The sequence below is a fragment of the Pelodiscus sinensis genome, chromosome Z (genome assembly GCF_052426305.1).
Source record: "Pelodiscus sinensis isolate ZL-2025 chromosome Z, ASM5242630v1, whole genome shotgun sequence".
NCBI lineage: Eukaryota > Metazoa > Chordata > Testudines > Trionychidae > Pelodiscus > Pelodiscus sinensis.
Genome location: NC_143085.1, coordinates 17414552 through 17433808, shown reverse-complemented (window position 1 = coordinate 17433808; position 19257 = coordinate 17414552). Strand labels below are relative to the sequence as shown.

General features: G+C 46.9%; 1 protein-coding gene across 1 annotated transcript in view; it reads right to left on the bottom strand.

Annotated features, from left to right (window-relative positions):
- Positions 1-1080: 1080 nt before the first annotated feature.
- The window catches only part of LOC102456507 (uncharacterized), an 84019-nt gene continuing 65842 nt past the window's right edge, over positions 1081-19257 (bottom strand). The window contains exons 3-7 of the mRNA XM_006134607.5: positions 17029-17080; positions 16836-16938; positions 14316-14479; positions 3745-3990; positions 1081-2839 (exon numbers count right to left, since the gene is read on the bottom strand). Of these exons, the coding sequence (XP_006134669.4) occupies positions 2102-2839; positions 3745-3990; positions 14316-14479; positions 16836-16938; positions 17029-17080 (1303 nt within the window). The 3' untranslated portion in view covers positions 1081-2101. The remainder of the gene's footprint in view (positions 2840-3744; positions 3991-14315; positions 14480-16835; positions 16939-17028; positions 17081-19257) is intronic.

The window sequence follows — 19257 nt, the reverse complement described above, 5'->3', positions numbered from 1 at the left end:
AACATTCTGTTTGCTTGACTGCTGCTGCACATTGAGTGGATGTTTTCAGAGACCTATTCACAATGACTCCAAGATCTCTTTCTTGATGAGTTATATATATAAAATGATGGGGACTTAGTTGGGATTATTTTTTCTGATGTGCATTATTTTACATTTATCAACATTAAATTTCATTTGCCATTTTGTTGCCCAGTCACTTAATTTTGTGAGATATTTTTGAAGCTCTTTACAATCTGTTTTGGTCTTAACCATCTTAAGCAGTTTAGTATCAGCTGCAAAGTTTGCCACCTCGCTATTTCCCCTTTCTCCAGATCATTTATAAATAGATTGAATAGGACTGGTCTCAGGACAGATCCTTGAGGGACCCCACTAGTTACCTCTCTCCACTTGGAAAACTTACCTTTTATTCCTACCTTTTGTTTCCTGTCTTTTAATTATCAATCCATGAAAGGACCTTCTCTCTTATCCCATGATAACTTACTTTATTTAAGAGCCTTTGGTGAGGGACCTTGTCAAATGCTTTCTGGAAATCTAAGTATACTATATCCACTGGATCCCCTTTGTAGACATGTTTGTTGACTCCCCTAAAAAAACTGTAGCAGATTAGTAAGCCATGATTTCCCTTTACAGAAACCATGTTGACTTTTCCCCGATAAATGATGTCCATCTATGGGTACGTCTAGACTACATGCCTCTGTCGCCAGAGGCATGTAGATTAGGCTACCAGGCATAGGAAAATGAAGCGGCGATTTAAATAATTGCCGCTTCATTTAAACTTACATGGCTGCCGCGCTGAGCCGACAAACAGCTGATCAGCTGTTTGTCGGCTAAGTGCGATAGTCTGGACGCGTGGGTGTTGACATCAAAGGTATTTGTCGACCACCCAGGTATACCTCATCCCAGGAGGCATACCTGGGTGGTTGACAAATACCTTTGACGTCGACACCCGCGCGTCAAGACTATCGCGCTGAGCCGACAAACAGCTGATCAGCTGTTTGTCGGCTCAGCGCGGCAGCCATGTAAATTTAAATGAAGTGGCGATTATTTAAATCACCGCTTCATTTTCCTATGTCTGGTAGCCTAATCTACATGCCTCTGGCGACAGAGGCATGTAGCCTAGACGTACCCTATGTGACTGACAATTCTATTCTTAACTATAGTTTCAACTAATTTGCCCTGTACTGATGTTAGACTTACAAGGATCACCTCTAGAGCCCTTTTTAAATATTGGTGTCACAAAACAGGACTGAGGTACAAAATATTGGCATCACAAAAGCAGAAATAGATATGAACAAGACTTTGTACTGAAGTGGAATGGTTTCCAACTATTTGAACACTTTACAGTTAACTTTTTATGTATAAAAATGCAAGTCCAAATTCCACTCTTGGATACCTAGAGTCTGCTTTAGCTGACATCAGCAGGAATTATACAAATGTACCTGAGAGCAGAATTTGGTTCATAACTTGCAGCAAAGAAAAAAGTGACACCACAGTAACCCCGAGAACTGGTCTACATTTTAAGGTACGTGACAAGCAATGTCCCCCTTTAATTTTTTCCATCTATATGTGGAATAAATTATATGTGCACTGATATACATATGGATGTGCACCATCAGTAGAAATACATGGTGTGCGGCTGTGGGTGTTCTGCTAATCAGCTGGGTAGAATCTGAATCCCTCCTGGGTGGCTGTCCAAGCTTACAGGGAACAATGATGCCAAGTAATCAATCAGATCATTGATTTTTTTCCCCAAAAATACCAGAAAACAATTACTTAGTATTAAATACCTTCTTAGAGGAATCACTTGCCACTCTTTCATAAGCTACAATTAAAATTCCATGTGGGAGAATAGGACTGAGAACATGATTGTCATGTACATTAGGTCCAACTGAGTGTGCGAAAAGACAACTTTGTTTTGTGCTTTGTTAGGTTACCTTTTCCCATAATTCTAATCTGCTGATGGGGGGCGGGAGGGGAAGTTTCCTCTGTCCATACTTGCTACTCTCTGTAAGCACAGAAGCTTCTTCTCCAGCCAAAAAGGGAACCGCTGTGGTCCTTATTGGATCTGTTCTCTCAGATTGCTTTAGTTGCTCTGGAAGGTTCACTGAACCAATGATTGACAGAGTGTATGAGCAGCTAACGAGTCAAAATTCTGCAGTGACTCAATTGTATCCACGTCTGCAATAGGCAAGCTGCACTGGACCCTGGAAGAGCTGTGGGTTTTCATGTGTTCTCCATACAAATTGGGAGACTTTTCCCAAATGGGGAGATCCAGTGAGAAATTGGGAGGCCTGGCTGAGCTGTCTTCCTGAACAGTCAAGACTATTGGCTGTTTATCAGGCATAGCTTTCACTGAAGCATATGCAACATTTTGCTCAGACAGAGTATCTCTACACTGACTCAGGTGCTCTGCTAGGACCAAAGGTTGCTGGTCATCTCCTTCTTCAGAAATAGCAAAAGTTGGTTTGGATTTGTCCATTTCTAATGAGAGCTCCTTGGTTTTCGAACAGTTGATTAAGTTGCTTTTGAAGCCAGCAGGGCCCAGGCTTTGGCTGTCAAGTGGAGGTGTCATCCCCACATGTCTTGAGGAATCCAAGGACCTCATCTGCTTGCAATCAGGAGAACTAGTTAAAAACCCAAAGTAAGGGTTCCCAAACCTGGATTTCTTCAAGCTAGAAGAGCTCAGTTTTCCCTGCCTTTGTGTAGACTGAGTGAGCAGATATGATGCAGTGCTGGCGGACGAGTCAGAATAAACAGCATCTGAGATTCCCTCTATTTCAGTGGCTGAAATTACTTGTCTGGTTGTTGCACTCTGGTTTCTTGTAGATGTAGAAAGACCCTATCAAAATAATAAAGTTAATACTTGGAACACCATCAGTCTAAGAAACCTTTAACCTTAGGGAATTAAGAACTGAAATTTCATGGTGCACTTAGCATGACCAAGAACAGAAGTTGTGAGATTCAGGCATCATGCTCCTAATAGTATTAAAGACAGCTTCCATAGGGGCCCTTTATGTCACATGGCAGCTGAAAAGGGTGAGGCCCTGGATGCATGTGCATAGGCATACGCAGTACATTTCATTAGAGTGTGCATCCAGGAAATTTTATTTTTTATTGGCAAACATTTATTGAATACTCGATCATAAAGGACATGCTGCGAGCGAACGTGGGCTTTCTCTACATTTATGCATTCGGTGCTTATTGAATAATACAACAATCCATACTCTAAAACTAAAAGAGCATATCATGCGATTAAATTAAAACGCAAAGCCACTTTTTTTTTTGAGACATTAGGGTGTGCCTGGGCACACCCAGCACACCCCCTGTGCACACCTATGTGCATGTGTGTGCACACAAGAGAGACAGAGACTGTTAATTCACTTTATCATAATACACTTCATTTGGGATTTGATACTGTAGCACTGAGAAGCTGCAACTCAGGGCTAAGCATCTGAATGAAGGATTATTTTCCTTTAAATTTGCTAATTATTTCTATAGAATGGATCATCTTGAGTCATTCTGCACAATTTTATGATTATATTTTAGGTTTCTATTAATTTACATATTACTGCTACACTGCAGGGATTCCACAGACCCATGGTGAATAGCTGTCTCTCTGATTCTGCAGATGTCATGCCAAGTGTGCTTGTTATAGAGTTAACATTATGCTTCTGTATTTTCTCATGCATAAAGTATTGCTTTTTTGGGAAGGGAAGGAAACATGTAGTTCTTGTGGATACTTACACTGCTGTCTACCAGCTTAGTGAAGGGGCTGTTAGTAGTCCAGCTATACCATTTTTTCTGTAACTGAGGTAATGGAGCCAGCAAGTCATGAAATGTGCGGGCACTCCATGTCCGTTGCCTTGGATGATGGTTCTCTGCCTGCATGTTCCCTTTATCCATAGTACTTGCTCCTGGCGCCATGTTACCAGAAGTCAGCCAGTCTGACACAGAAGCTGGACTTGTGACACTTCTTTTTAGGTTTTTGTCCTGAAAAATAGAGAAATCTTTCAACATCTTCAAGTCATAGAGCTCAAATGCACTTTACATGATAAGGCCCTCGTGATATTCAGAAACAGTGTGAAAGTGATGGGTTCTTTAAATACGTCTTTCCTTGGGACAAGATAGATCAATGAAGAAGCTTGTTCAGAATCTCCCTACAGTATGCCAGAACAGCATACCTACCATGTTCACCATTACCTTGCCCCCACACAAAAAATGTTTACTGTTTTTGGCCAGTGTTAAAATATTCCTAATTCAGTTAAAAAATCCTTATATGCCAGAGAGACTCCCACTGTCCTCCCAAGTAAATGCATAAGGATTTGTTTACATCTCCACACAGTGACATTTATCAAATAGTCACTTTCTCAAAAACCTCTTTAGGACTTTTAAAGACTGATAATGTCTATCGCAATTAATTTGACTATTTGAATCCAATCTAGTGTTCAGACTAATTTGTTGATTTTTAAGTTTGATTGGGTAGTTGTGTTACTTAATTTGCAATTTAATATGAGTAATCTCAGCGTCACTTTGGCACTATGTTTTATTGATTTTGTTTATGAGTTTTAATAAGATTTATTTAAAAAAAATACAAAATTTAATTTCTCAATAAGAAGTCTGGGTCCAGAACCCATTGTTCAGTCTTTGGTTCTCACAGCTCTCTTGATCTAAAATCATGAATGTTCCAGCCTGAGCTAAAAGTCCTAGATTTGATAACCAAAGATTTCTTTAGTTTTGCCCCATGTTTTGCACTCAGTGGGACAGACACCATGGGCACTTACAGCTAGATGTGTTTACGGTTGCAGCTCTCAGCACCCAGAAGATGTGGGGGATCAGGCAAAAGAGGTAGGGCTGGGGGCAAACAGCCCTCAGTGTTGCTTGGACCATGGTGCTAGGTCTCCCCCAGTCCTCAGAGGCCCATGGAGCATTTGGGGCAGTACTCTGGCAGGGTGCGTTTATACAGCATAGTTATTTTGAAATAACAATGGGAGTGTCTACACAGCAATTCTCTATTTCAAAATGATTTCAAAATAAGACGGATTATTCCGAAATTTGTAAACCTCATTTCATGAGGGATAATGCCCATTTCAAAATAGCTATTTCAAAATAGGGAGTATGTGGATGCAGCAGCTGGAGTTATTTTGAATTAAGGGGCCTCCAAGAAATCCCACAGGTGCCCTGCAGGCCTCTCCATACAAACTCCTCAGGACTCTATAGCTCCTCTTCCCTTCAGCCCTCAAAGCTGCAGGCACAGGGGAAAGAGCTTATGGCAGGAAGCTGACATGAACAGCCTCCAGCCACACTGCTACTGCCACAACCACTCCAGGCACTATCACGAGTGACTCTTGAACCCTCCAAGAGCTCTTTCCCACTCCCAGGGAGCAATCTGATGGCTCCCAGGAGCCTGCTAGGCAGCAAAAGAGGCATGTGCCATCCTGGTCTGGGGCGGAGAGCCTGACCCTCACTTAGGTGTGGGACTAGGAGGAAAACCTCCAGGATCTCTGCACCATACAGTCCAATGACAATGTCTCTGGCTGCATGGCTGACAGTCTGGCCAGAAAGGGCCACATCCAGACACAGGAGCAGGTCTGTATTAAAGTGAAGGAGATCCACAAGGCCTATTCCAGTGCAAGGGAGTGCAGCTCCCGCTCCAGGGCAGAAACCACAATCCTGCACCTATTACCTGAACCTGCATCACATCCTGGGGGGTGATGTAGCCCCTTTCCCACTCCTGGTGGTCAGCTCAGAGCTGCCTACCCAGGGGGCAGAGCTGTGGGGAGGAGGAAGAGCCGCCCAACACCAGGGGAGCTGCAGGCACTGGAGGACGCAGAAAGAACTGCTTCAGGAGCACATCACTGTGCTCCGGGCCCTGCATGAGACACGGGACCAGAGACTCCAGGTGGACATGCAATTGTGCAGAGAGACCAGGTGGGAGATGCTGCAGCAGGGCCACACCATGTGCACAACCATCAAGTCTCTCCTCGACCACCTGGAGCCAGTCCCTGCCCCTCCTACCATTCCTGACCCTGTTCCAGCTCCACATTCTGCCTCTCCTCCTAGCTTTCCCCCTTCCTGTGGTCACTGAGATCCCTGCACTCGAAGCAGTGGAACCATTCGACCCAGATCCCAATCCCACCCCTGAGCCTCTCCTCCTCACTGGAAGTGTCATCCGCTCCCCTCCACCCTCCCACCACTTTCCTCTCCCAGTTACTTTGACCCCAAATAAAAATCACACACAGTTTATTGTTTGTTTGTTTTTGAAAGTGTCAGTTTTATTGTCTTTGCGGGGAATTGGGGAAGGGAGCAAGAGAGGGGTGAGAGAGGAAAGGCAGAGGGGCAAGGCACAGGTCCCTAGTGGGGAGGCCCTGGGGAGAGTGTCACTAGGGTCCTTGTGAGAAACTCCCTCAGGGTCTCTTGGATGTGCAGCCCTGCCAGATGCGCCTGCCAGATAGCAGCTGTGCCCGGCTATTCAAAGGCCCTGCCTCTGCCCTCCACCCAGAAAAGAATGCCTCCCCCTTCTGCTCATATTTGTTGTGAAGCACTCAACATGTGGCCCAGCATCCAGCTGGGTGACGAGGCATCTGAACCTCAGCTTGAGATGCCCAAAGGTGCCCTCTACAACCATGTGGGCCCTGCTGAGCCTGGCATTAAAGCGGTCCTTGCTAGGGTAAAGGCTTCATAAGCCACAGCATGAGAAGGTAGGCCACGTCTCCCTTGAATCACAGGAACATGTCTATGTCTCTGACTCGATGATGCACTTGGGGAAGAACGTGCCAGCCTCCAGCTTCTGGAAGACGCTGGAGTTTCTGAAGACACAGGGGTTGTTCCCCTTCCCTGACCATATGACATAGATGTCAGTAAGCTGCCCATGGTGGTCAACCAGGGCCTACAGGACCATGGAAAAGCAGCTCCTGCGGTTTATGTAGTGAGATGCCCAATGGTTGGGGGTCTGGATGGGGATGTGGGTGCCATCAGCACCCATGGTGGCAAAACTGATGATGATGGAGCCCACAACGCCCAGGTGGATGACTCTGCACAACAGGATGGTGTTGATGGCCTTCACCACCTGTAGAAGATGACAAATAAACAGATAATCACAGTAGTGCTAGAGCAGTGTTTCCCAATTTTATTTGGCCAAGGAAACCTTTTCAGCTTTTCAGAATTTCAAGGAACCCCTAGGTTTGTTAAGCAAAAAAAAAAAAAAAGAGAGAGAGAGAAAGGGGAACCCACCAATATATAAAAATCACATTCCTTCCCTAATACCCCACCCCTCTGAGGTCCCACCCTCTCTATTCCTTCCCTAATACCCCACCCCTCTGAGGTCCTACCCTCTCTATTCCCCTCCTCTCCATCACTTGCTATCCCCAGCCCTTATACACTCTCACTGGGTTGAAACAGGAGGTGCGGGCTCTGGGGTGGGAATGAGGGATTTGGATGTGGGAAGGTGTGAGAAGTGCAAGCTCTGGGAGGGAATTTTGGTGCAAGAGAAGGAGATGTTGGCTCGGAGAGGGTGCTGGGAAGTATTGGGCTCAGGTGGAAGGTTGAGGTGCCGAGCAAGTCACAGGCTTGTGGATGTGAGGGTGCAGGAGTTTGGGTTGGGGTGTGTGAGGGGCTTAGGGCAAGGAGGTCGTGAGTATGATGGGCTCAGGATGCAGATTTGTGATGTGTGGATGGTGCAGGAGTGTTGTGGCAGAAGATTGGGGATGTGGGGATGCAGGAGTTTGGGGATGTAAGAGGCTCAGGACAGGGGGTTCCAGTGTATGATAGGCTCAGATTTGGGTCAGGTGGTGAAGGAGTGTTATGATGCTGCAGCGAAATGGGGCTTTGGCCCCAATTGGGGGCTTGTTGGCCAGGCTTCATTTTTAAATAAAATATGTCAAACTCAAAATGTTTCAGCTTTGTCTTTATTTATGAGAGGGGTGAGGAACCTGTTTTGAGTCAAGGGCCACTGACCCACAGAAAGTCAGTTGAGGCCACACCAGTGAGATGCAAAAAAACCCCCCAAGCCTCACTAATGTGGTCCCAACTGTGCTGGTGCAGGCAGGAGACAAGGTGCTAGTGGGTGCTGGAGCCGGGGAGAGGGTGCTGCTGGGTGGGAGGATGCTGGCACAAGTGGCGGGGTGCTGGGAAAGGATGCTGGGGTCAGGGACATGGTCCTGCTGGGCACTGGGATGGGTGGCAGGGTGCTGGGGCCAGGGACGGGGTGCTGCTGTGTGCTAGGGTGGATGGCAGGGTGCTGGGGCCAGGGACAGTGTGGTACTGGGTGCTGCAATGGGTGGCAGGGTGCTGGGACAAGGAACAGGGTGCTAGGATGGGTGGCAGGGTGCTGGGGCCAGGGCCAGGGTCCTGTGGTGGGTGACTGGGTGTTGGGGCCAGAGACAAGGTGGTGCTGGATGCTACGGTGGATAGAAGGGTGCTGGGGCCAGGGACAGGGTCCTGGGGTGGGTGGCAGGGTGCTGGGGCCAGGGACAGGATCATGCTGTGTGCTAGGATGGATGGCACAGTGCTGAGGCTGAGGACAGGGTCCTGCTGGGTGCTGGGGTGAGTGGCAGGGTGCTGGGGCCAAAGCCAGGGTTCTGGGGTGGGCAGCATGGTGCTGGGACTGGGTACAGGGTGCTGCTGGGTGCTGGGGACAGTGCTGGTGGGTGCAGGGAACAGGGTAGCTGTGGGGGGTTTGGGCGGGGACAGGGGCAGCTGAGACCAATACATGGCAATCCTGCAGCACCTCTGGGTTCCAGGAAGTGTGCGACTGCACTCCTCCTTCCCAAACAGCTGGCGTGTGTGCTGCCTGAGCAGTGGGGGCTCTTGCACTCCAGCAACTTACTTTTGCGATGCCGTCCTGTGGTTGGGGGAAGGGCACGGTGAGTCCCAGGGCAGAGCGTGCTGCCTGCACAGTCAGAATTGCACAGACCCGGGTCTCCTGACCTCCTCCCCCATCCTGCACCATGCAGAAAGTCCCCAGAACTAAGTTGCTGGGTGCCACACCCCAGCTGTTCAGGAAGCGCATGCCGGCTCCTTTGGGTAGGGGAAGTGCTTCTCTCCCCACTGTGGGTCACGTGGGGGTCACCCCTGTCCAGCACCCACCTAGTGTGCTGGCTGGAAGCAATTGTTCCCTCTGCCCCCACCTCGCTATGCCTCTGCGTCGCCAGGGAGGAATGGGAAACAAGCTAGCTGGCTCTCTTTCTTTCAGAAGGGGCAGGAGAGTGCTAGCTCTTCATGGAACCCCTACTTTCAATTAGTGGAACCCCAGGGTTCTGTGGAGCACCAATTGGGAAACACTGTGCTAGAGCCCTCAGCAGGTCCCCGATCCCACCCATCTCTTTCCCCCAGCCAACCACACCAAGAGCAACCCCCTATGTAGTCTACCCCCTTGGCAGAGCTGTGAGAGAGCGGGACAGGTAAACCCCCGAGGAAGGAATCTTCCCCCATCTCCCCATTTCTATAGGGTTCCCCATTCCTGCACTTCACACCTCCCTCTCTCTCCCCACCTGCTCCCAGGACTCTAGCTCATGAGTGCCATACCTGCATGACAAGGGTTCTGACAGTCAACTTTCCCATGCCGAACTGGTTCCTGACAGATCGGTAGCTGTCCCACATGGCGAATGTCCACAGAGTGATGGTGACCCACTTCTCCAGGGGGATGGCGCGTTGCATGCATGTGTCCTGTCATGTGAGGTCAGGGGCGAGACAGGCACACAGTACCAAAAAGGTCTCCTTGCTTATGCAGAAATTCTGGAGCCACTGCTGGTTGTCCCACTGTTCTATAATGAGTCAGTCCCATCAGTTAAAACTGGTGTCCAGCTGCCAGAAGCGATGCACGGTGGGGTGCAGCTGGAAGAGCTGTGTTCCCAGACAGATGGGGAGGGTCTCTGCAATGCAGGTTGTGTTCCTGCAAGGCCAGGAGGCCAACGCACAGAAACTGCTGCAGAAACTGAAGCACAATAGATACGGGCCATTGTGTGTCCAGAGGCAATTCCAGCTCCATGGTGGGAGTGCTGAGGTGTATGCAAGGAGAACCACAGCAGTCAGAGAAAAGGCTTTGCTGTCCCTCAGAGAGGTAGGCAAGCAGGAGAAGAACCTGAGAAATTGTTGTATGGGGGGGTCCCTTTAAGCACGAGTCTCAGATAGTCTCAGGCAGTGGCTGCGGGAAGTAACTGTGTCCTAATGCCCTGCCTGAAGTGGTTCTGGATGGCCTTACATGTGAGTTGAAGTCTAATCAGTGTAGACACTCTATTTTGATGCACTTTTTGTGTATAGACGCCCTATTCCGAAATAAGCTATTTTAGAAAAAAAATAGCTAATTTCCAAATAAGCATGCAGTGTAGATGCACCTTCAGTGAGTTAAAGGGATCTGGGGTTCTGGACGCTGCTGCAGGAACAGCAATGTTGGCAGGAAGCCACAGAATCTTTAGAGTCACTGGGCCCCAAGGTAACCATCTCCTTTGCCCCCCCAGGCAGCAGGCCTGTTGGCACCAGTTCCCGAGATATCCCTGATGCAATTTAAGAAGGCAACAAGTTCTAGCCAAGAGAAGGGGCAGGGCTGGCCTTACCATGAAGCGAACTGAGGCGGCCACCTAAGGTGCCAGTTTGTGGGGGAGGTGTCACTAGGACCCAGAGTGTAGAAAATTGTGTCTGCTACTGGTGCAGCGAGGGGGCATCGGGGCGTCATTTGAGCTCCCCACCTCAGGTGCCAAAATGTTGTGGGCTGGCCCTGACAAGGGGATAGCTCTACAGTGTAAGATCTACTCAGTTTATATGTAGAATTAAACAAGTAAGATCAATAGAGATCACAACGTGTGGGAAGGGAAAAGATGGTGGAGCAAAGGCAATAAACATGGGCTAAAAGTGGTTACATAAATAAAGCAGTCACACGATTTCCATTTTTTTTAGAAATTAGCTACATGCCCTATATTTTTCCCTGAAAAACATGTACAGGATTAATGTAATCCATTCTTATCAGTTCTCTCTCTCCTCTACTCTTCCCACATCTTAACAAATGTACTGAGGCACTGCAGTGAAGTTTGTCTCCCCAGCACATTGCCTAGAGGTACTCTGGACTCCCAACAGCAGATTAGTTGCTGGGGTGTGTGTTTAAGCCCAACCCTACCCCACCCCAGCAAAACTCAGGCTCACACTCAGTGGGAGGCATGGGAGCTGCTGGCCAGCTACTATTTCTCAGTAAAAGGATTTAGATAATCTTTGAGAAAAGCTTCTTATGATTCACTTTGTCTAGACTAGCATTTTGGGTGAGGTGAGTCTGGAATCCTTGTCTACTGTAAAAGCCCAAGATTTCACACCTCCATAAACTTTAGGATAATGTCAGCATTACAGCCAAGAAAGTTGATGCATGCCAGTGGATAACAACATACACAATTTGCATAGGGTATCCTATGCACATACAAACCATATACTAGCACATACAAACCATATAACAACAGAGGGGAAGACACAGAGTGAGGGCCACAATCTAATCTTATTCAGAGCAATATATAGGAGGCTTAGAGAGAATATTTTTCAGGATAGCCTCCTTTCTTCAGATGTAACTTGTGGCCCCCATCTGTATATATTGGGAGCATTTCAATTGTGTGTGTAAATACTTCTAACTTCTTCAATGGTGATGGAACAATATTTAGCGTGAGGGTGTTGAGCTGGTTCTCCCCCTTCTTCTGCTTTACCCATCCACATCCCTCTCTGCTCCAGGCTAGGACCACAGTGGATTCCATGGGACTTGCAGAAGGGACTCCTAGAAGCAGTGGAGCCAGAAAGTGAGACCCCAGGCAGCAACAGGGACCCAGAATGTCAGCTGGAACCCTGCTGTGGCATAGAATCATAGAACTAGGACTAGAAGGGACCTCAAGAGGTCATCGAGTTCAGTCCCCTGACATCATGGCAGGATCCAGTACTGTCTAGATCATCCCTGCTAGACACTTATCTAACCTACTCTTAAATATCTCCAGAGATGGAGTTTCCACAGCATCCCTGGGCATGCAGATCTAGTGAGTATGGCTGTACACCTACTTCCTGCACCTATGAATTTCTTAGATAGCTGCACTTCTGACTCCCATATTGAGGGTACAAATATCACTCATAGAATGAGGATGCACATCAGCTTGTTTGAAGTGCAACTGTTTAGATAGGGGCCTGCAAGCCATTTTGTAGGCCAATTTGCTTCCAAATCAGGGCGGCTGGGCCCCAACCATGCTGAAAATCTAGCATTTATATTAGAAGGATTTCCTTAGCTTTTTCCTATTCAGGCCTTCCACCATATCACACAAGTATGGATTCATTAACCCCCTAATCCAGATTCTTTAGCTATCTAGCTAAGAACATGCTTTGGGAAAAATTATTTAGCAGTAACATTCCTTCTAAGCCTTTGGTCCAAGATCAAGTAGGGAATGAAGAGGGAGAGGAAATAATGGCATGATTTTGGAAGGTGAGCATTCATATTTCAATAATTTCTATTAGATTTGTGGATGCTCAACATTTTTTTTAAGTGGGAAGAATGAGAATGTGGATTTTCCATTATCCAAAACAAACTGAGGTTTTATCTGATCACCACCAGATAGAGCTCTCACCAAAAGAGTCATACTTAAGAAGAATCATATCTTGCCAATTTCCACTCTATCTTCCTATGCAGGGTGTGTGTGTGTGTAGGAAATTGTGCCATAGATTGTTTCAGGTGGAAAGGAAATGTTAGATAATGTAAAAATTTTAAAGCTAAAATTTGACTTCTGCCTATGCAAACTATTTCTTTTCTTTTACACCTTAAATATTTTAAGATATAATTCAGCTAAAGAATGGTAGATTAAAGTGGTGTTTCCCAACGACTGCTCTGTTGACCTGGGCTCATCCTGATATAGTTTAGGAAGTCAGTCACTGGTATCAAAAAGGCTAAGAATCACTGGATTATAGTATTAAAACATTTTTACTTGGGTTTTAGAAAATAAAACCTGTCTATCATATAGAAAGCTATTTTAAGAAAAACTAGGAGGCTGTGCCACTGCTCACTATGCTCGCCACCCCCACCCCCCTTTCTCTGGGGGTAGGTGTCTGTCCAGGTGGGAGGGGGAAGGAGTGGGCTGGGGGTAGGTGTCTGGACAGGGAGGAGGGGCAGAAGTGGGCTGGGGTGCGGGGTCTCAATGGAAGGGGTGAAGGGGTTAGAGTGTATTGGGGTCAGATGATGGAGGGGATGCGGGGCAGCCAGGAGGGTTACGGGGAGGCCTTGGATGGCAGAAGGGACCCAGGGTGGCTTCAGGGGGGGTCGGGTGTAGATGGTGGAGGGGATCTAGCATGACCCGGAGGGTGGGACAAGTCAGGCTCAGATGATGAAGGGGACCCAGCCCCAGCAGCTCCTCCCCAGCAGCACACCCCACTGGGACATGAAGTGAGAGCCAGACCTGGAGCAGCCCATTCCTGGAGGGGTACCGAAGCTGACCACAGCAAATGACTGAGGATGGAAGCAGAGGTGGGAAGTGGCAGCAGCATGAGGACATAGATGACATGATGATGTCATTCTGTCATCCCACAGGACACACACACATATATATATATATATATATAGAGAGAGAGAGAGAGAGAGAGAGAGAGCAATGGTCCATATTCATTTGTTTTCACTGTTCTATAAGTTGGCTGTTTTTAACTAATGGACATAATTCTAAAGAGGTCCATGTACATTATTAATACTCTAGGAAAATCCTAATCAATACTGCACCCTAATACTGGCCTCCAACTAAGGCCATGGATGCAGACACTCTATACTTTGTATTCCAGGAGAAAGTCCTATGAGATGCATGAAGTACTGGTATGCACATGCACTAGTTCATACTATACCACGTTTAGACAGCAAGGGTTGGCCCCAGAAAAATTTCAGAAACATACGCTAATCACCACCCTTAATCAACACAAGCATAAGGATTTTTGAACCATATGAGTTTCTGAAGAAACATCAGTAAGAGCTGTAAGGGTGTAAGCTAAAATAAAAGAGAACCCCCCTCCTCCAAAAGTGAAACTTCTATATAATATTTAAATTTTAAAAATTTAACGAAATATTTGTAAAGCGCCCTAACACATAAAGCAACTAATTTACTGGACATCATTTATTAAGCTTCACAACTTAAGAGCTATAGTAATACAGCTAACAACAGTGCTGCATAGTACATAAATAATATGATGGAGTGAGGAACTGTGGGGTTATATGACATGCCCACAGCAAGTAAATGATAGAGCCAGGAATGGAACCTGGGAGTTTTCATTTTCAGTGCCTTCCTCCAAACTCTAGAGATCTTTTCCTGCCATACTCTCTCTGGTGTCTCTACCTGTATTCTGTAAGTGGTAAAACTCAACCCGCTGGCACCAGGACTGGCTGAAATAATAAAGACTTCATCGCTCCCAGTTTCAGTGGTCACTGCAGACACAGAAGAGGGCATGTCTGGGTCAGTATGCTGCAAAGAGTGTTCTGCGCTGCCTCCAGAGGAAGAGACTAAGGGAAGGAAAGACACGGAAAGATTTTTTTAAGTGACAGTATCCTTTTATTTAGCCTGGGCAAGTAGACCACCTTCCTTTTCACATTCTAACCCAGCCTAAAAAATGAATCCATGGCTGCTAGTCATTGAATCACTTGTCTTATCCTAATGGACTGAAATTTGGCTAGGAATCCAGGACTTAACAGCAAAGCCCTTTTTAAAATAGAAATGGGCCCAAAGTTGTAAATGCAACCACCTCTGAGAAAAGTTCAGCTCTGAATCCAAAATTTGCAAGCTGGCTAAATTCATCTTGTTTTTATCTGCATGTAAAATATCTCAGGGTAGCAAGTGGGATTTTATGGGGAGATAAGAGGGCAGTTCGGGCATCTGCACCTGACAACCTGTCCTCCCCCACCTCAAATCCTAAATTCTGAAGAATTCCAAAAGTTATATTCATGTTATAACTCACTGATCAGCTGGGGACTTAGACTGCCAGAACTGTCTGGTCACAATCCTCTCAGTGACCTTTCCCAACAAAGGGAAACTGTTGATAGTTAGCAAGACTGTGAGAGCACAGTGTTGGGATTTTGAGCTAGGATCTTACAAGAACTGTGATACAGGGCACCACTAGTGCCAGCTGGCAAAGGGTTCACTGGTCTATAATAGCAACTACTAACAGGCCTGACAAACTCTACTCAGCATAAGTAGTTAACACATATTTCAAGTTCCAATTTCAATGGTCCATTAATGGTTTATTTCACCTTGCAACAGATGTTAACTACTTATGCCAAACAGTATATTTCACTTTGTATTGAGCAGTGACACTTTGAGGACACACCTACACTTCCAGAAAGATCGACACTTTGGAGGTCAATCCTCCGGCATTCGATTTAGTGGGCCTGTTAAACCAAATACTAAGGGCACCCCTGTTGGCCCCAAAACTCCTCACAGTCTTGAGGAATAAGGGAAGTCAGTGGGAGAGAAAATTGATGCAATGTACGTTAACTCCAGCTACACAAGTCACATAGCTGGAATTGCGTATCTTGCATCGATTTTCTCCACCTGATCTGAGGGTTAAGTCTACACTGATGCTTTACTGTGCTATAACTTTCTGACTCAGGGGTATGAAAAACATCCCTGCCACCCCTGAGTGCAGCAAGTTGCAGCTCTCTAAAGCGCCAGTGTGATCCAGACTACAGCTCTAGGAACTGTATGCTTAGTGCTGTTATTTACCCTCCTCATGGAGCACCTCATAGAGCTCTCTCAGCACTGCACTGGACATGCTTTTTAAACTTTTAAACATAAACAAAGCCTGACTATGTTTCCCAGACCTGAAGAAGAGCTCTCCATAAGCTTGAAAGCTAGTCTCTTCCCAACAAAAGTCAGTGTTATAAACAATATTACCTCAGCTATTTAGTCTCTCTGGAGAGAAACGCTGATGAACAATCTTCACAAACGTTAGATCCAGTGCCTCTGTATAAGCTTTTATCAGCCATGAAGGACATCGCTTACAAGTTATGAGTTGTAGTCAAAGCATCTCAGCACTTACTGCTTTTACTTGCTGGGGTTTGGAAGATGGCTCACTCTAGATCAGAGCAATTTTAATCACACTGTTAATATAAAAAAGCTTTGGACCTATGATTGCTCTAGAAAATCTGAGACCATGTCTTCACTCAGTGGAAGATCAACACAATCGATCTTCTGGAGTTCGATTTAGCAGTCTAGTTAAGTCCCACTAAATCAAAATCAGAGAGTGCTCCCGTTGGCAGCTGGGACTCCTTCTCCTGCCACAAATAAGGGAAACTGACAGGAACATTTGCTCCTATTGGCCTCCCACTGTGGGGATGGTGGAGAAATTCAAATCAAGGTACATCAACTCCAGCTATGTAATTAACATACGTGGAGTTGTGTATCTTGATTCAACCTTCCCCTTTAGTGTATATCTGGCCTGAGTGTTCCAAACCCAGTGCTTAGACAGCCATGCTCTCCAGGAGACACAAAGAGGAGTGTGGTAGGCAGAAAATCACAACTCTTGGAGATTTCATCACAGATGTTTTATGGCCAGCAACATGACAGAAGAACCAAGGCCACATTTGCCCTGCTAACTAAGCATCTGCACTGTGCCCCTGGATATGACTGTGTCTATTGGCAGGGTTCAGAAATGACACTTATGAGTATTCCTTGTCAGGGAATTACTCTACCAGTAAGTGGAAGGGCAAAAAAAGAGTAATTCCACACCAAACACTTTCTAATATGTGATAGCTTGCGCTGTGCCTCCTCACATACAGCTGAAGAGGAAGATCCAGGAAGAGAGACTGACTTGATTCACTGAGCAAAGAGCTATGGATTGAAACAACATGTTCTCCTACTTACCCACTTGGTCCCGGCTGACAGTGTGATTGTTGTTTTCATTCTCTCGAGTTGGCACCACAAGCTGGAGCTCATTGATATCAATGGCGGAGTTCTGGATCCCATTCTACAACTCAGAACATGCCCCAGTAAACATCTACAGTTAGACAGCGTAACAGCCAAGAGAAACAAAATCACCAAAACAAGTAGCACTAACCTCCTGCTCACTGCGTGCATTGGAAGGGTTCCTTTTGGGACACGTTTTTTGCCTGAGGAAAAGATAGCAACAAGCCCATTAATTAGTCTGAGGATCCATAGGAGAAAGTTCACATCCATGTTCATTTCAACAAGAGAAAAGCTAACAGAACAACTATGCACCAGCACTTCTATTCATGAGAGATTCCACAGCTCTTAGTATCAGCGCCTGTGTGCTAGGGAGAAGTTGTTATCCCCATCTTAATGGGGAGTCAGCTAAGTTATCTTGTTAAGAATGTGCCAGGTGTCTGCAGCAGCACCAGAAATAGGTGCCTGATATCCCAAGTGTCTCCACCTATCTTCCCCAGAAAGTGGAATTTGGATTTATGTAAGTAGAGTGCACTGCCAAATATGTAATCATCTCCCAGTTGGTCTCAGGCTATGACCTAGTTCATTGGCTTAACCATACTAGACATTTTATTACCCAGTGAGTCAAGAAGTGGCAAATTTTATTTATTTCTATGAAAATGATATGAAGGAAAACAACAGCAGCTCATTCCCAAGTAAAAGAACTTGTCAAAGACTGAAAGAAACCAAAAGAAGATTCCTTAACCAGATCTTACCAAACCAGATCTTTTAAAACTGACATTATAGAACAGCCAGAATCACTAAAGTACTGGTGAAATAGAACTTGAAGACTCCTCTGAAAGAATCAAAACACATCCCTCAAAATGCGCCAGGGACTAACAGAGATCAAAGGTCTCCAAAGAAAGATAATTATTTAGGTACAAGCGGGACTTATCTGGCGTTGCTCGGGAAAGTGGAGGAACAAAATTTAGAAAAACAGTACTCCATTATCATTTTTTTGAATGGTAGAAAAGTTGCACTGAGTTCTATAGGGATTAAAATATATATAAAAAAGTATAAAGCAACCAATTTTACATGTTATCATAAACAACTTTATTGTAAACTATATTTTTTGTTTCATTATTCTTAACAAATATGTACAAAGTTTTTCCATTTCCAACTCTTGAACACGCAACATAGAGTTGTCCATGTGAAAAGCAAGATATCTCCAAAACAATTCCAACTACTTTAAGTTACTGTCCTTGTGCTTTGTCAGTATACATTGTCAAAATATAAGTTGACAGTTGATATAAGTGAGGTGAGGAGTCTGAGGGAAAGGAGCCATGCGCCTGTTGCCGGTGCCTGGTGGATCTTAGGACCCACGGAAAGAGGCAGCAGGGACGCAGCAACATCACCCGGCCACCCCATAAAGCGAGGTGAGTTTAAACCCCAGGCGGGAAGGTGGGGGGGTGGGTGCCCCGGGCAGGGGATCGGGTGCAGCACGGCTGGCCTGGGGGGGTGGCTGGGGTCGGGGGCAGCGAGGTTGGCCTCAGGGAGGGGCCAGGGTTGGGGGTAGCATGGCTGGCCTTGGGTAGGGGAGGGGTCGAGGGCAGTGCGGCTGGCCTAGGGGAGAGGAAGGGAGGGGAGGGGACTGGGGGTGGCATGGCTGGCCTCAGGGAGGGGAGGGGAGAGAAGGGGGCCGGGGTTAGGGGCAATGCAGCTGGCTTCGGGGAAGGAGGGGAGGAGGCCAGGGTCGGGGGCAGCACAGATGGCCTTGGAGAGGGGAGGGGTCGAGGGCAGTGCAGCTGGCCTACGGGAGAGGAGGGGAGGGGAAGGGGTTGGGAGTGGTGCGGCTGGTCTCAGGGAGGGGAGGGGGCCGGGGTCGGGGGCAGCACGGCTGGCCCTCCCCCCAGAGCTGCTTCCCATCCTCTCTTTCCTCCGGCACCCAACTTCCCCCCAGCCAGTCCCGGCCCCCCAGTCAGTCCCTCTTCCCCACCCCCCCCGCCCAAGATCAAGTATGTCCGTTTTTTTGGGGGAGGGTCTACTTGGCAACCCTACGAGTTGGACCCCGTGCAGGCACCAAGTGATGGGGAAACTGCCGGAACTTTGGAAACCAGAGACTGTGGGGTGGAGGTTTGTGGCCCAAAAGGGGGTTGAGAAACCTAAGACAGACAGAGTAGGGGGAGCACCAGAAGGGTGACAGTCAGGGCGACCCTAGAACTCTGTTACAGACCAGTTGGCGGCTGCTGGAAGAGGAGGGAAAAATAGGGGGTAAGGGTCAGAGTCTTGGGATGTATTAGGCGAGGCATTTCCAGTGGGGATAAGGAGGTGTTAGTGCCATTGTACAAGGCATTGGTGAGACCCCATTTGGAATACTGTGTGCAGTTCTGGTCTCCCATGTTTA